A 20,440-nucleotide genomic window follows, 5' to 3' on the forward strand; every position below is an offset into this window, starting at 1 on the left:
ATCAAAATTATTAGTGGTATTGGTACTTGGTAATATGACTACTCAAAGGTTGAGTACTTTTACTGGTATCTGTCTGGTAAAAAAAAAAAAAAGTTCGCGAGAATCTGCTCATAAGTCACGTTTTGGTGAAATTCATATTCTTCCAAAAATGTGGGTCCACATGTTTGATCGTTGTTGTAAAGTGCTTGAAATGGCTCGCAGATTTTCTTATTGCAATAGTAATGGAGCAATGCCTTATATTTCCCAAAAAGTCCTCATTTTGAAGCCCAGTGAAATATATTAATGCTTCATTTTGGGTTTTTTTCACCAATTTTTTACCCTTCGTTTTCAGATATTGATTTTGTATTTTGAATCTATTGATAATTTCAACCCTTGTTCAGGGTTTGACAATTTTTGTGTCATTTTCTTCCACATCATTCTGGTGGTATTTTAGCCAAGGGATGGCACACTCCTCGTGGTGTTATAACAAAATTTTGTGCCATGTTGAAACTTAACACGTCACCATCTGGGTGAAATTTCAGCTCCCTAATGCCTTCTTTCAGTACTTTGATGGAAAGAGCAAAGGACTGGACAAAATAATTCATTTTCAGATTAAAAATGTTCTAAATATGGCATTATTAAATTCATATTTAAATGATTTAAATCACATTTTTCATTAAATATAGTAAAATATGAATATATTAAAAATATGTATTTTTTTTCGTACATGTATTGCACTGTTAGTGCACGGCAGGTGGAAAGCCGGCAGCCATGGCGAGCGTCTGTTTGTGTCTTGTCCCCTCATGCCTCTCGAGCATCTGATATCAGGTGGCAGTTCCCTCAGTCTACACTCTTAGTTTATATCTACACTTTGTCTTTTTCCGCATGAGTCGGCTGTTTCTCTTTTGACTGACACGTGCCCCCCCCCCCCCCCCCCCCCCCCCCCAACACCGCAGGGCAGCGCCAACCTTCCCTGTCATGTCGTTTTTGCGGCGACGTTTGTCAGCGCCCGTCATCTTTACGTCCTCCCCCATCGGTCCCTTCCGTCACTCTTTTGTTCGCTCGCTTTCTGACACACTTCCTGCGGGATTTACACTCTCATCCCTCTTCGCCGGAGTTATACTGGGAATAAAAAAAAAGAAAAAGTTCCTCATTTATTTTTTTATTTTTGTATTTATTACATACAGTCTTGGGGTACCTGCGGTTGTCAGTTGCTACAAGGGCTGCACGATTATGGCCAAAATAATCATGATTATTTTGGTCAATATTGAAATCATAATTGTTAATCACGATTATTCATCATGTTTGTTCAAATGTCTATTTATTTATTCACCTTTTTTTTTAAACAAGCAGTGTATAAACACGTTCTCAAAACTTGATACTTACAAATAACAATAAAAAACTAAAATAAAGTAAATTATAATTAATCGGATTTTTCTAAATGGGTCTTGATTGACGGCTAGCACTTTATATATTAGGAATCGAGTGAGAAATTCAATGCCATTTCACACCGGTAAATAATATATTAGGGTGAGAAAAGCAGAAGCTTTTGTCATGCAAACATGTGGAAAACAATGCCCCCTGGTGGTAGGATAACAAAGTACTTGATTTGACGTGTAGGTAGGCAGCTTTTCAAAAGTTAATATAGCCGAGGATCACCTGAATTAATCATGGCAGCCAATATCGTGATCGCGATTAAAATTTTATTAATTGCACAGCCCTAGTGGCTGCTGTGAATAAATCGTTTGGACAGTCATCATATATATGGAAAATTAAACATTTTTATGGATATATCAACACCTGGGAAGATATATGGTACATACTTGTGTTTGTTTTACTTCATGGTGCAATTACAACTACGCTTGTCAATTTGTCACTGTCCAATATTTTTATAATCAATTGAATATTACATCGATTAGTCGAATAAAAAATAATTTTGCATTAGATTGTATCACAGGCCAGTTTTTTTTCCCAATTACAGTTAAACACTGAGAAATATTTATTCATCTGTGCAACCATTTTCTTTTATACAGATATAGTTATAAAGATGCATTTGATTTGAATTTTGTCTTATTTTATATTCTAAGATTGACAAAACTATTCAACCACCAAAAAATAATCAATCTGCTTTCAAGAAAGACTACAGAATAAAACGAGGGTAATTTCTACTGAGAGGCTTAAAATCAGAAGGTCAGAAGACAATTTTAAGGTAAACAAAAGTTCTAAACGATTACTTGTTTTTTAAAAAGGTTTTCAAATATTTGATCAGAAATTACTCAGCGATTAATTTTGACAACTCTTAATTAAAATTGTGTTCCCCTCAGAAATGGATCGTTTTTGTTTTTAATAGTTTTCTTTGATTGTTTTCATTTAATTACTAGGGATGCTCCTGTCACAGAGTAAAAATTTGTGAAGCACTCAGTTGCTTGTATTTTTTTTTTTTTTTTGCAAATGGTGGCATAGCTCACACCCGTGACCAGTTTTATTTTACTGCCATGAAATCCAACTTGAGTGGATATTAACGCCACTTCTTTTATTTCCACACAGACCTTCTTGCTCTGGAAAAATAAAAGAAAGCTTGCTTTCCTTTATATCGGATGACCGTCATCCCATCCTTATTTACTTAGGACAAATTATGCTATGGTCCTGCTACGCTTTTATTGAATTGGCCGTAAATGGCCGCTGGCCTTTTGGCTTGTTTTTTACCATTGTGTGCGGCGCAATGGAAGTCATTACAGCAATGAGTTTTCTTGGCCTCGCGCCAACGCTGCCACGCTCCTCCGTGTGAAACATGGGAGCGGCAAGAGGGATTGAAGACTGCTCGCTTTTAAATGTGATATGTGTGTGTGGGTGAAGGGGGGTGGCGCTTGGCTACAGTATTTAATCAAGTTTTGATGAGCCTCCTGCTTCCCGAGCCATGCTGGGACGGATGGGCTTAAATGAAAGCATGGACTGGCTTTTTTTTTTTTTTGTATCATTTTAACACTCTTCTATACAGTATGCTGTATATGTATCGTATGCCCAAATGTATTGTCAGTCAGTCATGCATAAATGAGTGCAATTCTACATTCCGCTAGCATAAAATATTTACGTGACAGTTTGAAATACTAGGATAGCTGGCCTATGTTTTGTTAATGACCAATATTAAATCTTAGTTGTCTTAAAACTTGCTGTCTATAAACAGTATAGATTTAAGTCCTTAAATTAATTCAAGACTGTATATTTGAACCATTAAAAAAGTAGGATGCAAAGAGGGTTAAGATTTAGTTCAGATGCTAAAATGCCTGCTGACTATTCCAGCGGTGGCACTAAAACGTTTTACTTTGGGTGGCGAATTGGTGGCAGAAGGTTCAGTTAGGGAATGCAAGTTCCGGGATGTGTAATACCTTTGATATAAAGATCAGAGGATTGGACAATATACCGCAGAAGGATTATTGGTAACTTAAAGGTTTGGCGCGTGAATTAACGTGACATATAGCTATGTAGCTTAAATGTGTAGCATGTAGCTTGTCGCATTTAGTTATTGGCAATTCACTGCATCGCAAAGCAGAAGATAGCTACATTATATTGCATTTTGCTCCGCCACATGTGCTGATGTAATATAGCTGTATAGCATTGTAGCGTGTGGCTAATAGCACATGGCGTATGTATGGCGATATAGTGCATCACAAAGTAGAATATATATAGCTGTGGCACATCGTTTTGCAGCATACGACAATGTAATATAGCTGTGTAGCTCTCTAAGGACGTAGAACATAGCTGTGGCGCAAATAGTTCTGTAGCGTGTGGCAATATGATGTAATGGCGTAGCATATAGTAATGTAATGTGTCAAAGTAGAATATAACTGTGTAGCAAACGGTTCTGTAGCATGTGGCACTGTAATATAGTGGTGTAGCTATGTAGCATTGTTGCATGTTGCAATATAGTGTGTCGCAAAGTAGAGTATAGCTATTTGACCACTGACTTCATGTTCAAATTTAGCATATACAGTAGCTATGGTACTTAGCGTTATAGCATGTGGCTAGTAGCATGTAACAGTATACCTATGGCAATATATTGTGTCGTAGAGTATAGCAAGTCATCTATTAACTGCATTTTTAAATGTATCATATAGTTACTGTATGTAGCTTAACTTTTTAGCATGTGACTAGTAGCTATAATACAGCTACTATGAAGTAAAGTAGCATAGTATGACTTGGATTTAGCGATCACATAATGTGTATTCACAAAGTTTTAAAAAATGTTGCCTATAATATTATGGTAATATAGCCGTGGGGTTGTAGCTTTATACCATAACTGCAAGTATATACTGTAATAATTCCACGAGCTTACTAATTAACCCACTGTATCTGACATTAGCCTCAAGCATCGGCTGTCATTGAGAGGACTGAGGACATGAGAATTAAAATGGCTCGTTCTCATTTCAATCGTAATAAAATATAATATTGCGATTTAGCTTTTATGGCTCCGCACGCATCGTACCCACACATGGAACTACACACAAACGCGCACACCCGCGTTGTGCTGAGCGTGTAAAACATAATCGAGCGCAGCAGCTTAGCAGAGGTCAATACATACATCCGCTGGGTGATAATAAATACAGAGCAGCGGCGTGCTATATACGACCGCGCAGCCATGCTCAACCTGTACCATTCACCTTAATTGCTTGGCACAACTCGGTGACAGCGGGTCATCGTAACTTTGCCGCACGGAAACACAGATCTGTTATTTACTAGACGCATAACATGTCAGAGCAGATGCAGATTGATTAGGCACACCCGGGCGTTAATAACACCGGCGACACGGTAAATCCTCCAGCTGTGTGGATTATATACTGATTAACCCGCTTGCTAATTAAACTGATCATACAGACTAATCATACAGATAAATCAACATCATCTGTCTCCATAGCTGTGCGGAGGCCCGTGAAGGAGCATGTTGCTGTGAAGCAAATAGCTGCGTAACTCTGACAGGGGTTGCGTCACTTGGAGAAAATAGTTAGCTCGGGCATTAAGCTTCTGCTGTATTTGAGATTTCAGTTTCAATCATCAGGAGGAATTATGCTGTTTTCTTTTGACAAATAAGACAAAATTTGCATTGAAATAAAACCCTGTCCATCGGAGACTCAAACATGAGCTCTTTTCCTAAGTTTAGTTTGGCAAAAGGCTTTGCAATAGTTTACTACATTGGTGACTTTGTCGCTATTGTTAGATGTGGGTGCTTTGCATTGATGAGGTAAACTAAACCTGAGCTACTTGTGTTCCAAGCAAGCCCCGTCTTACAAAAAATGATCAAAGGTGCCATTTTTTAAATAAAGTATATACTTTAAACAGACTGATAAATCTCACATGATCGTCCTGTTTCTCGTCTTCCTTCTGCCCTCCCACCAACAACAGCAGCCTATCACGTTATACCAAACCCATTAAATGCTAATCGGTGTCTACTTCAGGGTGTGATTTACCTTTGTTTTGCAAACTTCGCCAACTCAAGAGTATTTAGCTCGATGCGTAAAAACATATTTAATCAATTTACAGATGAAAAATTACATCAACGTGATAAAGTACCATATCGTTTACACTATGACTAATTAAAATATCGTAATTCATCTTTGACATTCCTAATTGTGTCTGTGGAAAATGAATTAAGCTGCAAAATCTACCTGTTTTTAGCCATGTCGGTGGGTGGTCATTTTGCCACTTGCTGAGAACTTAAAATCTCATTGCCCTTGTTCGGGCTCAGTAACAACCAATCAAGGCTCAGCTTGTGAATTTCACATGACCAAACTCAGAAAAAATGTGACTTGCTATTGGTCTGACTGTTAGGCAGCAGCCAGTGACAAAATGAGCAAAACAGGTGGATTTTACTTTGTTTAGCCTCAAGAAGGCTAAAAGAAGAAAAAAAAATCCCGTATTGACTTTACGTAGGATGCACACGAGTGATAATAGACAGAATGAAAAAAGTAAAGGACCAAGAATTGAGCCTTGGGGCACTCCAACCTAGGTTTAATATAGCTGTTTATCAAAGTGGCAATTTTGTAGCATAAAGTTACACAATCAAAGGGGTGAAATATGAAGAATGAGCATGAACGTAATGGTATGCATTTCCGTTCTTTTGCAGTTGGGTGAGGACACGTTCAACCGCGCCAAGCTGCTGAACGTTGGCTATGCCGAGGCGCTGAAGGACGGTGACTACAACTGCTTCATATTCAGCGACGTGGACCTGATCCCCATGGATGACCGCAACCTGTACCACTGTTACGAGCAGCCTCGACACTTCGCAATCGCCATGGACAAGTTTGGCTTCAGGTGAAAACGCGCTTCCTTTTAGGTGTGAAATGATTCGGGTTCTTGCTCACGACTTTGTGTGGTATGTCACAGGCTGCCCTACGCGGGCTACTTTGGGGGGGTGTCGGGCCTCAGTAAAAAACAGTTCTTGAAGATCAACGGCTTCCCCAACGAGTACTGGGGCTGGGGAGGCGAGGATGACGACATCTACAACAGGTGAGCTTCATGTGGTTAAACGATGCTTCGACTAGCTATGCTAAAACAGTAATGTTGATTTGTTTTGCGGGTAATAAGTATATTAAAATATATGCCTGTGAATACTGTAACTTTTGTTGCTCACATATCTATTACTTGAAGCAGCAGTTCTCAATCGTTTTTCAAAGATGTAACCCCTGTCTTATTTTCAGCTTATTGTATAAATTTTTCAACTTTGCAACAACATTTGTAGTAGTATCTCTTGGCGTATTTTATTCCGCAACTCTAGAAGATAGATTGCGTTAATGTCATCTGTTTTATTTCTTGCTCAATTGCCCATAAAGTAATTTGTTTCTAATGACAATGCACATTAAAATAACAACAAAATGAAAGCATGAGATATTTAAACAAAATGCAGTTTAGCAATATCTTGCTTCATGCTTCACTTATTTTACTCTTAATTTGAAAATGTACTGTTTCTGTCAGTGCAAAAACCCTGTTAAAATCTCACTTACCCCAATTTGAGAATCACTGGTGTAGGGTAATAATTTTACAACATTTACATTCAATTGTAAGTCCGATTTGTGTATTGAATTGTTTTTGGCATTAGACTAGCAGATGAGCCACTGCTGCAATGCTCATATGCCGTATTTTGCTAACAAAACAAACAAAAACAATCATCTAAATGAAGGGCTTGTGTTCAGAAAAAATTGTAAGTTGGGTGACTCGTATGTCAGGGCAGCACTATTCCAACACAAAAGATGTGTCTTGGCTGGTCCAGCAATATTATAGAACATTCATGCAGGTGCTAATTTTACGAAACTCTCATGAAACTAATTAACCATAGTCAACTGAACAGCGATCATTCTACAAAACTCTGACTCATAACGTTAGCAAAGATGCTAACACAAAACGATGTGTCCAAGGCCGGTCTAAATCTTACACACTGTCCCTTTAAGTAGCATGACAATGAAAAGAAGATGCTATTGCCGTTATTGCAATCCAATGTAGCACTCCTATTTTTCAGTTTCGTCCCGGGAATGTTCCTACGTTGGTAGCCATCGCAAAGCTCAACCTTGGGTCCATTTCAAGTGATTTGAGTGTCCGCCGGACAGGCTCAATTTGTCGAGTAAACTCAGCGCGACGGCACATCATGGGCGTAACTGTGCCTTTTATCACTGTTTAACACCCTCGGCGACAGGGCCAGCGACAGAAAAAAAAAAAAAAAAAACCACAGGATGTGCTCGTCACTTTCACGTCTCCTTGTCCCGTTTTTTTTTTTTTTTTTTTTTTTTTTCCCCCTCCATGTAAAGCTTTCAGATTCTGGCTAAGTTTGTCATTTGCATTTGGAGCGACATTAAAAAGGCAATAAATCTAACTTGCTTTAAGCTGCCGTGTGTGAAGGTTACGGGTGGCCTCGCATTAACACGCTCGCACACAGAGGAAAACACACACACACACACACACACACACACACACACACAGCCTCCCCTCGCCTTGTCATGGCTGGCTGGCTGCTTTAAAAGCCTTCCTAAGAGCAGTCGTAAGGAATATGTCCTTCAAAGCTCATTTTGGACAAGCTGCTGCATTCAGACACTTTTAATATCAAATCCGCTGTGTTTTTGTACACACGGATCGGGTTCACCCCTCTGGCGCCGACCATGGTATCTAACATCTGCTGCCTTGATTGCCTCCAAATGTCACTCTTGTGGCGCACGCAAGGTTGACTTCTTTTTTACTTAACCAATAATGTCTCCAACGCAACAAAAATAAAAGGGATGATGTGCTTGCACAAGTGTGCACACCCTGTTTCAGCTGGAGATGTGCTCAGAATTAAACAGTCTCAAACGGACGTTACCATTTTTAGTTCCGTTCACCAACCACAAATAAAGTTCAGATGTTCCAGTAGGCTTTTCCTGGCCTCTACTTTTCTTTTTCCAATGTTTTAGGAGATTTCAAATTGAAACAATTTGGGAAATTTGCTACATTATCAAAAGCAAGGTTTTGCACAAGTGGCATGATGCTGGAGTGGATGAGTGGTTTACAAGAATTTTTTACGATCGTTACTAATTACTTAATTGTGGCATTAAGCAAGTTATGGACAAGCCATTGTGATTTATAATAATAGTAATTATCTAACATCACGAATATGTATTTTTTGTGCGCGAGCTATGAATGTTAATGTTACATTTAAAGCTACGAATGGGAGATGTGTGTATGCCTGATACCGGTCTTATTTCATGGTATCAGTACTCGTCAGCTGATACCATTTTCGACCGCCTACTTGGGGGTGTTTTATGAAAGGGAACTACAAAATAGCTATTAATATATTAATTTACTTCAATTTCTTATAGTTTTAAGAGAAATTGATATATTGAGTTACATTGGGCAATCTGGAAAATTATCTCTTTTTTTGTGTGTATACAAGATACAGGTGTTATCGGTACTTTGGTATCGGAATCAGTGAACGATCTTTTTTTTCGATTACATTACGGGCGATTGATGTGACATGTGCTGAACAGCGAGTACTTGAAATTCCTGCAGCTCTTGCAATGTTTTGCGTTTCTTGCCAAATATGGGCTGATTAGTTCATTCCTTGAGAGGCTCAAACACAAAAGATGCAAATTGTGATACAGAATAAGCAGGAAAAGAAAAGCGCGATTAATTCAAGTGCGGGTAATTGAAGTGGCTAGAAAGGCAATTTCGTTCAGGTCACTCCACATTTTGGCAGCAAAATGACTTTAAGCAAAGCAAGGCTGTTATCTTGCACAAATAAGAGTCATCTGTCCATTTGATAGTCTTTTAATTGTCCGATTGAGATTAGAGCATCCAGCACGTAGCCGCACGCTCAAACCGCTTTCTCGACGTCTCCGATAATCGTTCCAAATTCAGTCTGCGCCGGTAGATGGGATTGGATCGGTCCGGCCCGTTAATTGCATGAAAGCAATAGAGTGGAGAACTGCAGAAGGCACAATCCAATTCCTTGGGCTTCTTATTACATCTGATGCTTGTGTGTTGCAGGATCACGCTCAACGGCATGAAGGTGTCCAGACCCGACGTGCGCATCGGCCGCTACAGAATGATTAAACACGAGAGAGACAAACACAATGAGCCCAACCCGCAAAGGTACCGTGTTACTCTCTGTGATAGATATAGAAATAAGTGGGCGCAAATAGTATATTGTGTGTGTGTTTATATATATATATATATGTGTGTGTGTGTGTATATATATATATATATATATATATATATATATATATATATATATATATATATATATATATATATATATATATATATATATATATTTGTATTGCAAAGTGTAACGTTTGCATTTTTTATAAGGTTTATATTCATTTCTGAGAAATAGCTAAAAAAAAAAAAAAAAAAAAAGACTACTTGAAGTTCCAATTGAAATAACCACTATCTTGCGCCCCTTGCTATGCTACGTATGAATAATGCATGGCCCTCTAAATCCATAACGTCCCTGTTGGTGGCAACGTCTTTGTGCCCGGTGGAGGCGGGACGAGAATCGAGCGCGGAGCACAATGGCGTCTGGCGGCCGCCACTTTATTGATTTGCTGGAAGGCGAGCGGGCGAAGCGCTCCCGTTTGCAGCCGCCTGTTTTTCGGGCAGGCAATTACGCACGACGCCCGCACTTAAAAGTATGATGGATGACATGCGATGCGCACCTGCTTGTTGCGGACGTCATCTCATTCAGGTCGCAGATTGTTTTCAAGATGTCGCCGCTGGATGTCTGACATCTCATTTGCCTTGTTTTGGTGTAGCGCGACGTGATCTCATCCATGAAGGCGTTCGTTTAGCTTTCACTAACAAAGACAATACATCACCCCTGTTGTACACTTTGAGTTAAATGTGAAATATATGCCTCCAATGGATTTACCATGAACGTCAATGCATGAATTGAAGTTGATTGATGGAAAGTTCATCAATCAATCCATCAATTTTTTTTTTTGTGGCAATTGAAAACATTTTACATTGTTGAAGTGAAGTTAAAGTGTTTCTGTGCATATGCTACAGTTGTAAATATTATTTGACTTGGGGGCAATATTTATTGCTTTTTATACACATAAGTTTACATATCCGAATCAGACGCATATCATACCCACATTATTATTCACCTGCACTAGTTGTTAGACATACAGTGTTTCTCAAATGGGGGTACGTGAAGGGTATGTGAGATTTTAACAGGGATTCTGCAGTTATCAGCAACTGTAATTTAATGCTTTTTAAAGGTTTGACAGGAAGAGGATGATTTTTCTTTTTGAATTAAAAGCAAATGAAATGGAACATGAAAAACCACTGAAGTATGTTATAAGAAAACCATTTTTTTGCAAAATATTTTGTGCGATGATTGTCAAACTGTGTGACGTAGTCATTGGTTAAGTCTGGCCTGCAACCGTATGGTCACAGGTGTGGTGTTTTAGTCATTTGGGTTGGGCGGGGAAACTTTAGAGCGAATAAACAGTGCTAATCCTCGTTTAAACGGCTTAATGTGAGGCACTATATTCTTTTTGATTAATGTTCCTCCCAGGGCTCATCCCGCCATATTGGGCCTCATTCATCACGCTGGCAAATAAGTCATTTATACAGGAGGAGGTTTTATGTTTGTCTGTAAAAGTGCAACCCCAAGCCGCGGCCCTTCACTGCCTTTTCATCGTAACGCCGCCTTTGTTTTATTTCATTCAAAACATTGCTTTTCGCTTACGCTTGCCTTCATAAGAGGACAGTGAGCATCAAGACCACATTATAAAGACGTTTATTTGATTACAATTGCACATCAGCCGTCAAGTTAAGTCCCATATATTGTGAGCTATGCTATTCAATCTAAAATACAAAAAGATAATTATGTCGGTTTCATTATAAACAGAGTATATAATGCGCTGTATATTTGGTGAACCTGTAAGCGGCCAAACAATCTAACTCACGCTTTATTTATTTAATACGTCCTGACCGCACATTGACGTCTCGCCACATGAATCATTCAGCTTCCGGACCGACACTTCTGAAACACACGACACCACTTATAGAAACAAGACTTGTCCGTCTCAGGACGGTTTTAACGTACTCAGGCGTTAAAATTTAGCGCTTAGTTTTGACGCTAGTGCGCCCGTTTTACGGTTGTATTTTCAGAAGTTTCGGTCTCTCAAGCAAGCCACGCGCACGTTGGGTATTATTATTAGATACGATTAAGAAAAAACATGCATGAATAATATAAAGTGTTATGGAACTGGATATGGGACAAAATAAATGATGCATACGTCTCTGGAGTGCTGGGAATGAGGCTCCTGTCGTATGGCCCTCTAAAATCGAAAATACTGAAATGCATGTGTGTGTGTTTATATGAGATATATATATATATTAGGGCTGTCAAATTTAAAATGTTAACATTGTAAAATAATTAAAATTAATAAAGTGTTTACAAATTGATGATGAGATTTTATAGCCCTAAACCACAGGTGACAAACTCCAGTCCTTGAGGGCTGGTATCCTGCATGTTTTTGAACGTTCTCTCTCAAACGCATTTGATTCAAATGATTAGGATTATTTTCAGTCGCCTACATAGCTTGCGAACAAGCTATTCATTTGAATCAGGTGAGTTGAGGTGAGAAAAACAGAAAACATGGCGGATACCGGCCATTGAGGTGTGTAGATTCCATGCATTATACTGTATATCAACCTAAAGGGAATTGTGTGCAATTACATCATACATTTAGATTTTTATGTTTATGTACAGTCGTGCTCATAAGTTTCCTTACATACTGAAGATATACATACATTGGGAATGTAAACCTCTGACCACTGTTGATAGACACACACACACACACACACACACACAGTTGTGTGCGTCCATTGGGAAAATAAAGGCAGCAGTGTTAGTTTCCGGCCACATTAATGAGTTTATCCAGGCTTGCTGCGCTTATGTTTGTACAGGGACGAGTCGCTCTGACTGTTCAATGAGTGTGTAGTATCTTGCGCGCGCACACACACATGCAGTCACTCACAAGAGTCCATTGGAGGAGTCCGTGGGCCATGGCGAGGCATAATGATGAGATGTTGGGCCAGCACTGGCGAGGGACGACGCATATTCATCACCCGTACACACACCACTATCCATATAAATGACTCACAGGCATGCGCAATATTCCACTTACATGTTATCAACCTCGGTGCGTTTATGTATGGATTTTAAAATGTCCTTTTTTTCCCCCCACTTCCTCCCGTTGAGTCATTTAGCGCGATTGAGTTGCAACACGGCTGAGAGCTATTAGCACAGTTAGCATGCATCAAGCTAATGAGTAGACATTATTAACTCATTCAATCCCTAAAATGTATTTTTACGTTTTTTTTTTTTTTTTTTTTATAAATCCAGACATACAATACCAACTACATATTTCTATTTTTTACATGTTTTTTTTTTTATTCTTTGGCTAAAGGAGGATCTAAAATGTCTGGTACTAAATGAAGTACCACACTAATCTATTACTTTAAGTAATTAAGTTCTGTTGTAATAATCCAATTATTAAAGTTATTACTTTATGTATTACAGTACTGGATTTATTTCAGCATTAGTCCTGAAGTACTAAAATTAATCGGTTACTTGAGGAACTAATGTACTCAAGTATTCAATTGCTTTAGCTTGAAGTGCATAAAGTAATGTTACCTTACTCCTTGATTACCTAAATTAATACATTAATTTTAAACGTAATTAAGAATTTAATGTAATCTAGTTACTCTAGTTACTACAACTACTAGTTCTACTGTAGTTAGTTACTTGAGTACAATAGTAATTTCATACTTATTTGCTTAATTCATTTAGTATCCATTTTAGACCTTCCTTTAGCCCAGTGTTTCTCAATTATATTTTGCAGAGTCCCCCCCTAAAGAGAAAACTCTTCGCCCCCCCCAATCCACGCGTTGATGATAAACAAATTATTGAATTATTTCTTTTTAGCATAAACATAACAAAAATAACAATATAAATCTACTTTCAACAACAGTTCATTATTTTTTTACAGTGTTTATACGGGTTACAACTTAGTCTAAAATAGAAGAAAAAAAAACTTGGGATTGAATATCTGGACTCATTTAAAAAAAAAAAAAAAGATATAAATATATCTGGCATTGAATGAGTTCAAGTGTACTTTTAAAGCATTGCTAGCAGACTCATAAACGAATGTGCAAAATATCCCGCTCTGACAGTGTCAATCAAACATTCTGATGTGCTTAATGACTCGTCTGACAAATTCAAATAGGCCGCAGATTTGGTTGGCGGCATGCAAATTGAGGTCATGTAATATTCTCTATATATACGCAGGGATTAGTCTATGGCTTTTAATCTATGTGCTCAATGACGGACTTGTCGGAAGATTTCATTATTTTTTAATATCAGCATACCTTCCTCCATCCATCTGTCAGTCCCCCCCCTCCCCCAATATAATTTTATCTTCGACTTCATCCAGCCTTCATTTTTCTTCTCTGTCATGCGGGCCTCGTTTGGCTGGAAAGCATCCCCCCCCCCCCCCCCCCCCCACCCCCCAATCCCGTTGAGATGGAAGTGTCAATCCTCTCTCATAATTCTATTTTTATCTCACCGTGTCTTGCTGTTCAAGGAAAAGATTGCCGATTTCCGCGTCTTCCCTGCTGTCAAGAATCAGTTTGCTCCTTCACGTATAATCCTGATAACGCCGTGAAAAAAAAAATGGGGGTTTAATTGTCTTCTTTTTTTATTTTTTGTGAATTCCAGATAAGAAGAAAAATGATAATAGCAAGATGGTGGTAAATAAAAGTTAGTGGAAATTTGAAATAAAACAGTCGGAATACGTTAGTGGAAAGCTCATTACATAGTTTTTTGTTATCATACAAAAAATATATATACTTAATATTATTATTAATACTATTATTACTACTAACAAAGGTAACACACAGGTATAAATTAACTATTGCCTTTGTTACTTTGTGGGATGGTTTCTAATTAAAAAAAAAGAAAAGGTTTTGGACATTTTTGTATCAACACATATAACCCCGGGTCAAATTGACCCAGGCTATTACCACTATTCCAAAGAAACAAACTTAACACATGGATATAAATTTACTATTGCCTTTATTACTTTGTGAGTGAGTTTCCAATTAAAAAAACTGAGTTTTGGACACTTTTGTATAAATGCGCATACCTCCGGGTCAAAGTGACCCAGGGAAATTATTGATGGTCATTGCATAACAAACAAATAAACATAATTCAAGAATGAAGTCATACTTTGTATGTTTTCTTGTTTTGATGCCGGTATTGTCCTTTTTATTGCAAATAAATATCAGCTCCAAATATCGGGTATCGGCATCCTTGACGAGCAATATCTTGGAAAAACTCACAAGTCGGGTCACTTGTATCTCAAAGCACAACTGTGAATGTTATCAAACAAACCTTAATCTCATAAAAGTCAAGGCAGGGTTTCACGTCCATTTTATGTCAGTCTCGCCTTGTACAAAAAAAAATAAATAAAAAATCTGATGCGATCTTCTTCTGTTTGTCAAGGTTCAATAAAATCCAGAACACCAAGAACACCATGAAGAAGGACGGCATCAGCTCTCTCACCTACCGAGTGTTGCAGATCAAAAGGTACCCTCTGTACACTAATGTTTCGGTGGAGATCGGAAAACCGCCACCTCGGCCTTTCAAGGGATAGATAGCGGCTAGCTTGATGGCAAGAATTGTCCAACAGGAAGTCACAAGCACATCAAGGCGAGGAACCTTTTTGGTTTTTTTTTTTTTTTTTCTTTTCAAACACTTTGACTTGGTCTTCTAAGCAAGTTTGGAAAATGTGATGAATGGCGTGAAGCAGGAGTTTGATGGACTGAAATGGACGACGCGGAATCGGGATGTCCCAAAATGGAAAAACGCATTGCGGTGAATGATGGGAAGACCACAATGTGGCTGTAGCACATGACCGTATTGTTTTATGAGGACACCCGCAGGATGGCTAGTGGCTCATCGCGAAGATCACGGGCGCCACTTTTTACGATGGGCGTGTATCTGGCTCACATATGTACATTATCTCGCGCGAGTCAAAAAAAAAACAACAACTTTGAAATCGAGGCCTCTGGCATCAACGAATGAATGTATCGTGCCTGCATCTCCCGCAATGGGACTACGCTGGGACATAATAGTTTTTTTTTTTCTTTGTTTTGAAATATAGACACTGAAAATATGTTGGCGCTGTGGGACAAGCGAAAACGTCATCCAGTTTGAGATGGTCATTCTTATAGATAAGGCTAACAAGCTTGTATTGTTAGAAAGATGAACTGATTTGATGTGATTTGAGACACAACAGGGTCATAATGCTTTCCCATCTTCCTTCAAAGTTTTATTTTCACGCCTTTTGATTTGATTTCAATTCATTTCCCATTTATTTGGCCATATTGACTTCATGCAGTTTACATAATATCCCTCTGAAATCAAGCCCATTCATTTGTGTCCACTCTAGTAGACGTTGGTTTTCCTTATCGTTTGACTTTTTCAAGTTACCCGACTGAGTCCCCATGTCCTCAGGAGAGGACCACCTGGCCTTTCCAATATTTCATGTCACTTTGTCGTCTTGCTGAGACAAAACGGACACAACAGTGGACACAAATGGGTCGTTCGGCTCTCAGGGGGATAGCAGTATTTACGCTAGTAGTGCGGGGACGAGGAACATAATAAATTGACTGCTGATGGAAAGGTTTTTAAAAGTGGGGGTATCCTTTTAGTCCAATCCATTTTGCATGCTTATCATATCGCGGGATTTCAGAAACAGCGAGCCTTATCAGTTTTTAAAACTTTTGTTTTGAAACTACTATCACAATGGTACTAGTAGCTTGTCATCATTTTTCACTTTATGCATATCCGAGTCTTTTTAATCTTCCTTTACGTTTTGTATTGACACTATCATACTGTTGACGCCTACATATATTCACGGTACATATATACACCGAGCTGATGCCTTCAGAAGTTCTTTTCTATTTATTAACTCATTCAATCCCAAAGACACATTTGTACGTTTTTTTTTTTTAACGTCCCGAGATTCAATCCCAGCTTTTTCTTTTACACTTTTACACAAAGAAGGGACTAAAAATAGCTGCTTGTGAATTAAGTGACCAATTACTCAATTCATTGATTAAATTGATGATTAAATACTGAAGTCATTGATTACTTTAGATATTTAATTACTACTTAGGCATTTAAGTTCTAATGTAATCAATTCAGTATTTTAGTAAATGATAACACATATTGATTACTGTATTTAATATATTTAATGAAGTATCAATTACTTCAGATATTTAAATACTAAAGCAATGAATTATTCTAGGTAATTGAGTGCTAAAGTAATCGGTAATTTTAGGTGATGAAATACTTGAATTAATAAAGTACTTTAAAAACTAATAACTTCAAATAATGAAGTACAAAAGTAACTAATTACATGAGGTATAGCTTCAGTAATTTATTACTTTTAGTACTTGGGATAGTAAAATACTAAAACATTTGATTACAACCTAATTGAAATAATTTATTATATTATAATATATTATATTATATATATATATATATATATATATATATATATATTAATATATTATATTATAATATATAATATAATAATATATTATAATATTTTAAAGTAATTGATAAGAGAAGGTGCTTCAGTACCACAAGTAACTGATTACTTTTGTATTTACCTACCTAAAGTAATTCAGTTGCTTCAGTGCTTGATTAATTTAGTACATTTCAGACACTCCTTTAGCTTATGATGAAAATAAATTTGAAAAAAATGAATAAGTACTTGGGATTGAATAGTACTGACTATTTAAAAAAACAAAAAACTTAAATTCATCTTTGGTATTGAACGAGTTAATTGACGTTTTTAATAATGAACTGTAAACCAAAATATTTTTATTTCTCTTTAGCTTCCATTTTGAGTCTTGAGGGGGTGAAAAAAACGTCCCCGTCTGTTCAGTACGCTTATCTTCACCTCAAGGTTGTTGTTTTTTAATGTTTTTCTCTTTTCAAGGTGAAATGAGTCCTCGAGCGCACGCACGCACGCCCGCATTGTTGACACTGTCTTCCTTTCTCTTTACAAAACATTTCTGTTTTTGCATTTGATCACCTTTGATTGCCTTTGCACAGTCCCATTGACCTTTGCCCCCATTGCAAATCACACTGCGCAGCAGGCAGGTTGAGCGCAACCAAAAGCGGCCAATCAGCCGCCTCTGGATCAGATTCCAATTCGGCTTACGAGGCTGGATAAAAATGTTATCGAGTCATGAAATGCTTGCTTTTATCGACGCCGCCATAGCTTGTTGTGTGCAGTTACAGCCGCCCTATGTTAGCTCGGGACGACCGCTTTGATCATCATTTTAAAAAATTAGAATAAAAACAAGTCATCCGTATATGCAAGGGGTGCATTTAGTTAACATGAATGCTATGTTAACCAAAGTTCAGTTCTTAGTACAGGGGCCAGGGGCCTGCTAATCGTGAAAATCACCCATTAGCAAAGCATTGATAAATACATTTTTTTTTAACCTTCAAAATTTATTTTTGCAAAATGCGGATGAGCCTCCCTTAAGCCAATATTCACACATTCAATTCCAAAGACGCATTTAATGTTTATTAATATGTTTGTACACACATGGGGGGGCTATTTGACAATTGACACCAAACCTGTTATAGGGCAGTGCTCAATTATTAGTTTGTAACCCCCCCAAAAAAAAAGAAAGAAAGAAAAAACATTTTGCTCTGCATTAACTCATTCAATACCAGGAACGTATTTTCACGTTTTTTAAGAGTCCGGACATTCAATCCCAGATACCTCAATATCAATTTAATACTATCTGGAAAGTGATGTCCTTAATGCACTTAAGTATCAATTTAATACTTAAATATCTGGGATTTAATGTCCAGACTCAATTTTAATGTGAAAATACATCCCTGGCATGCAATGATTTAACAAGAAAAAAAAAAATCAGCTTTCAGCAAATGCTTACTTTTACGGGGTTTATATAGGTTACAGCTTAATCTGAATCTGAAAAATATCTTAGTGCATCAAAGTGCCTCAAATAAAAACTAAATCAATCCTGATTCAAACTAGAAGTATCTTTGACCAACTGAAGCATTTGATGCTGAAAGAAAAATTAAATAAATACATGATAATAAATGTAAATTGATCTGGAACATTAACACCAATAGCTCAACCCATTATTGGGCACAGTCGCTTTGGGTCGACAGTGTAAACATGGCCGAAAGCGTCCGTAACAGCCATTGCTTAAATTCTAACGTACCCATAAATGTTCAAAAAAATCTTTAAAATTTTTGCCTGTTTGAGATTTAAAAATAGAAAAACGTGTGCCTAATAAAGGCCGTTTTTGTTTGTTTAGACTGTCGGCCCAAAGCGGCCGCTGTGCCCAGTAAAGGGTTAAATATTTTAACCTGCATAAAAGGGTATAAAATATTGTTCCGATTTTTTTTTTCTAAATCATATTATTGGTGAATTTGATTTAGAAAAAAAATTGTTGGCGGCGATCGAAAAGACGCTTGTACAACTGCACCACCTGGTGCCGTCGATGTGTAATTACATTACACAGCGCAAAAGCAAAGCCAATTTCCATATATGTTCTCCTGCTATTTGAAAAAGACTGTTATAAGTCAAAAACAATTTTTTTAACCCAATATGCTCTCTCGACAAGTCCAAACACAGTATAATAATTAATATTTCATTTTTGGAATATGAATGAAACAGCAAAATCCACCTGTTTTTATCCATCTCGGGGGGGGGCGACCATTTTGCTATTAGCTGTCCCCTGAAAATGACATCACAGTTGCTCGGGTTACACCGTTTGTCCGTGATCGGTCGCGTAACATTGGCAAACTGAGCTGTGATTGGTCGTTATCTGAACCCTGAGCAACTGCGATTTCATTTTCAGTTGACGGGAAATGGCACAATTGCCGCCCCACTGAGATAGGGGCATTTTTCTGCTTTTTGCAAATTTCACAGAGAAATATTAACCATCATGGCGTGTTTAGATTTGTGGCGACTCATCGAAGATATTACTTTAAAAAAAATAAAAATGGGTGGACCCCTTTTAAGTACAAGCGCATATACCAATGTGAAAGTAGCATTACTTTTTACCACTCATTAGAATTTTGGGTATATATATTTTTTCCATAGCCATGCCAAAACTAATGTTTACCAATTGCTGCATTTTTTTTTTTTTGTACGAAACCTTTCCAAATTGTTACCGGGAGACACACACTTTCTGCATGAGCTGAGTCGCAGCTGATTGGATATTGACATTGACACGGCGGCGGCGGCTTTGGCCGATTGCAGTCATTTCCTTTGCTAATGGACTCACGAGTGCTCCCATGTTTGAAAGGAAGTCGTGCTAGCGCTCAGGCACACCTCAGGCGCCAAAGCGTGCTTTCCTTCCCGGCGGCAGGGCGGACGCACTTTTGGTCCAGGCGTTTTGGAGATTTCCCTACAAATAGATCAACTGTAAATCCAAAACGCTGTTTTTGGTTTTCTTTGTTTTGTACGTTGAATGTTCAAACTGTTATCTTCTACTGTAGTATGCATTATGTCATATCAAAACTAATTTTTCTATATGATCAATAAAACTTCTGGTTGAAGATTGATGATTCTGTCATTTATTTATGTTGTTATTTCTTATATTAACATTCATATTTGTCATTTACAGTCACCTATAGACAATTTCATGCTATCATAATGATGCAGAGAATTACGTTTATTTCACTTTTATCATTTTTATTACGTCATCTTTATTGAGCTTTATTAATGCTGTAATTGTAAAACATATCAGATGTTTTGCTGAGTGGTTTGACTTAAAAGCTATTTACGTGATTTTTTTTCCTGCACCTTTTTATAATTATTTTACCAGATTTTCTGCATATATATATATATATATATATATATAT

At 37.6% G+C, this 20,440-nt stretch overlaps 1 protein-coding gene across 2 annotated transcripts in view; it reads left to right on the forward strand.

The window, feature by feature from the left end:
* b4galt2 (beta-1,4-galactosyltransferase 2) overlaps window positions 1-20,134 on the forward strand; it is a 70,234-nt gene extending 50,100 nt beyond the window's left edge. For both annotated transcript variants that reach the window (XM_088429874.1, XM_088429875.1), the window contains 4 exons: window positions 6,098-6,285; window positions 6,358-6,480; window positions 9,481-9,585; window positions 15,014-20,134. In XM_088429874.1, the coding sequence (XP_088286000.1) occupies window positions 6,098-6,285; window positions 6,358-6,480; window positions 9,481-9,585; window positions 15,014-15,164 (567 nt within the window). In that variant the 3' untranslated portion in view covers window positions 15,165-20,134. The remainder of the gene's footprint in view (window positions 1-6,097; window positions 6,286-6,357; window positions 6,481-9,480; window positions 9,586-15,013) is intronic.
* Window positions 20,135-20,440: the final 306 nt, after the last annotated feature.

This window comes from Hippichthys cyanospilos, chromosome 12 (assembly GCF_059441005.1).
Source record: "Hippichthys cyanospilos isolate Australia breed blue-spotted pipefish chromosome 12, RoL_Hcya_1.0, whole genome shotgun sequence".
In the NCBI taxonomy this organism is placed as follows: Eukaryota; Metazoa; Chordata; class Actinopteri; order Syngnathiformes; family Syngnathidae; genus Hippichthys; species Hippichthys cyanospilos.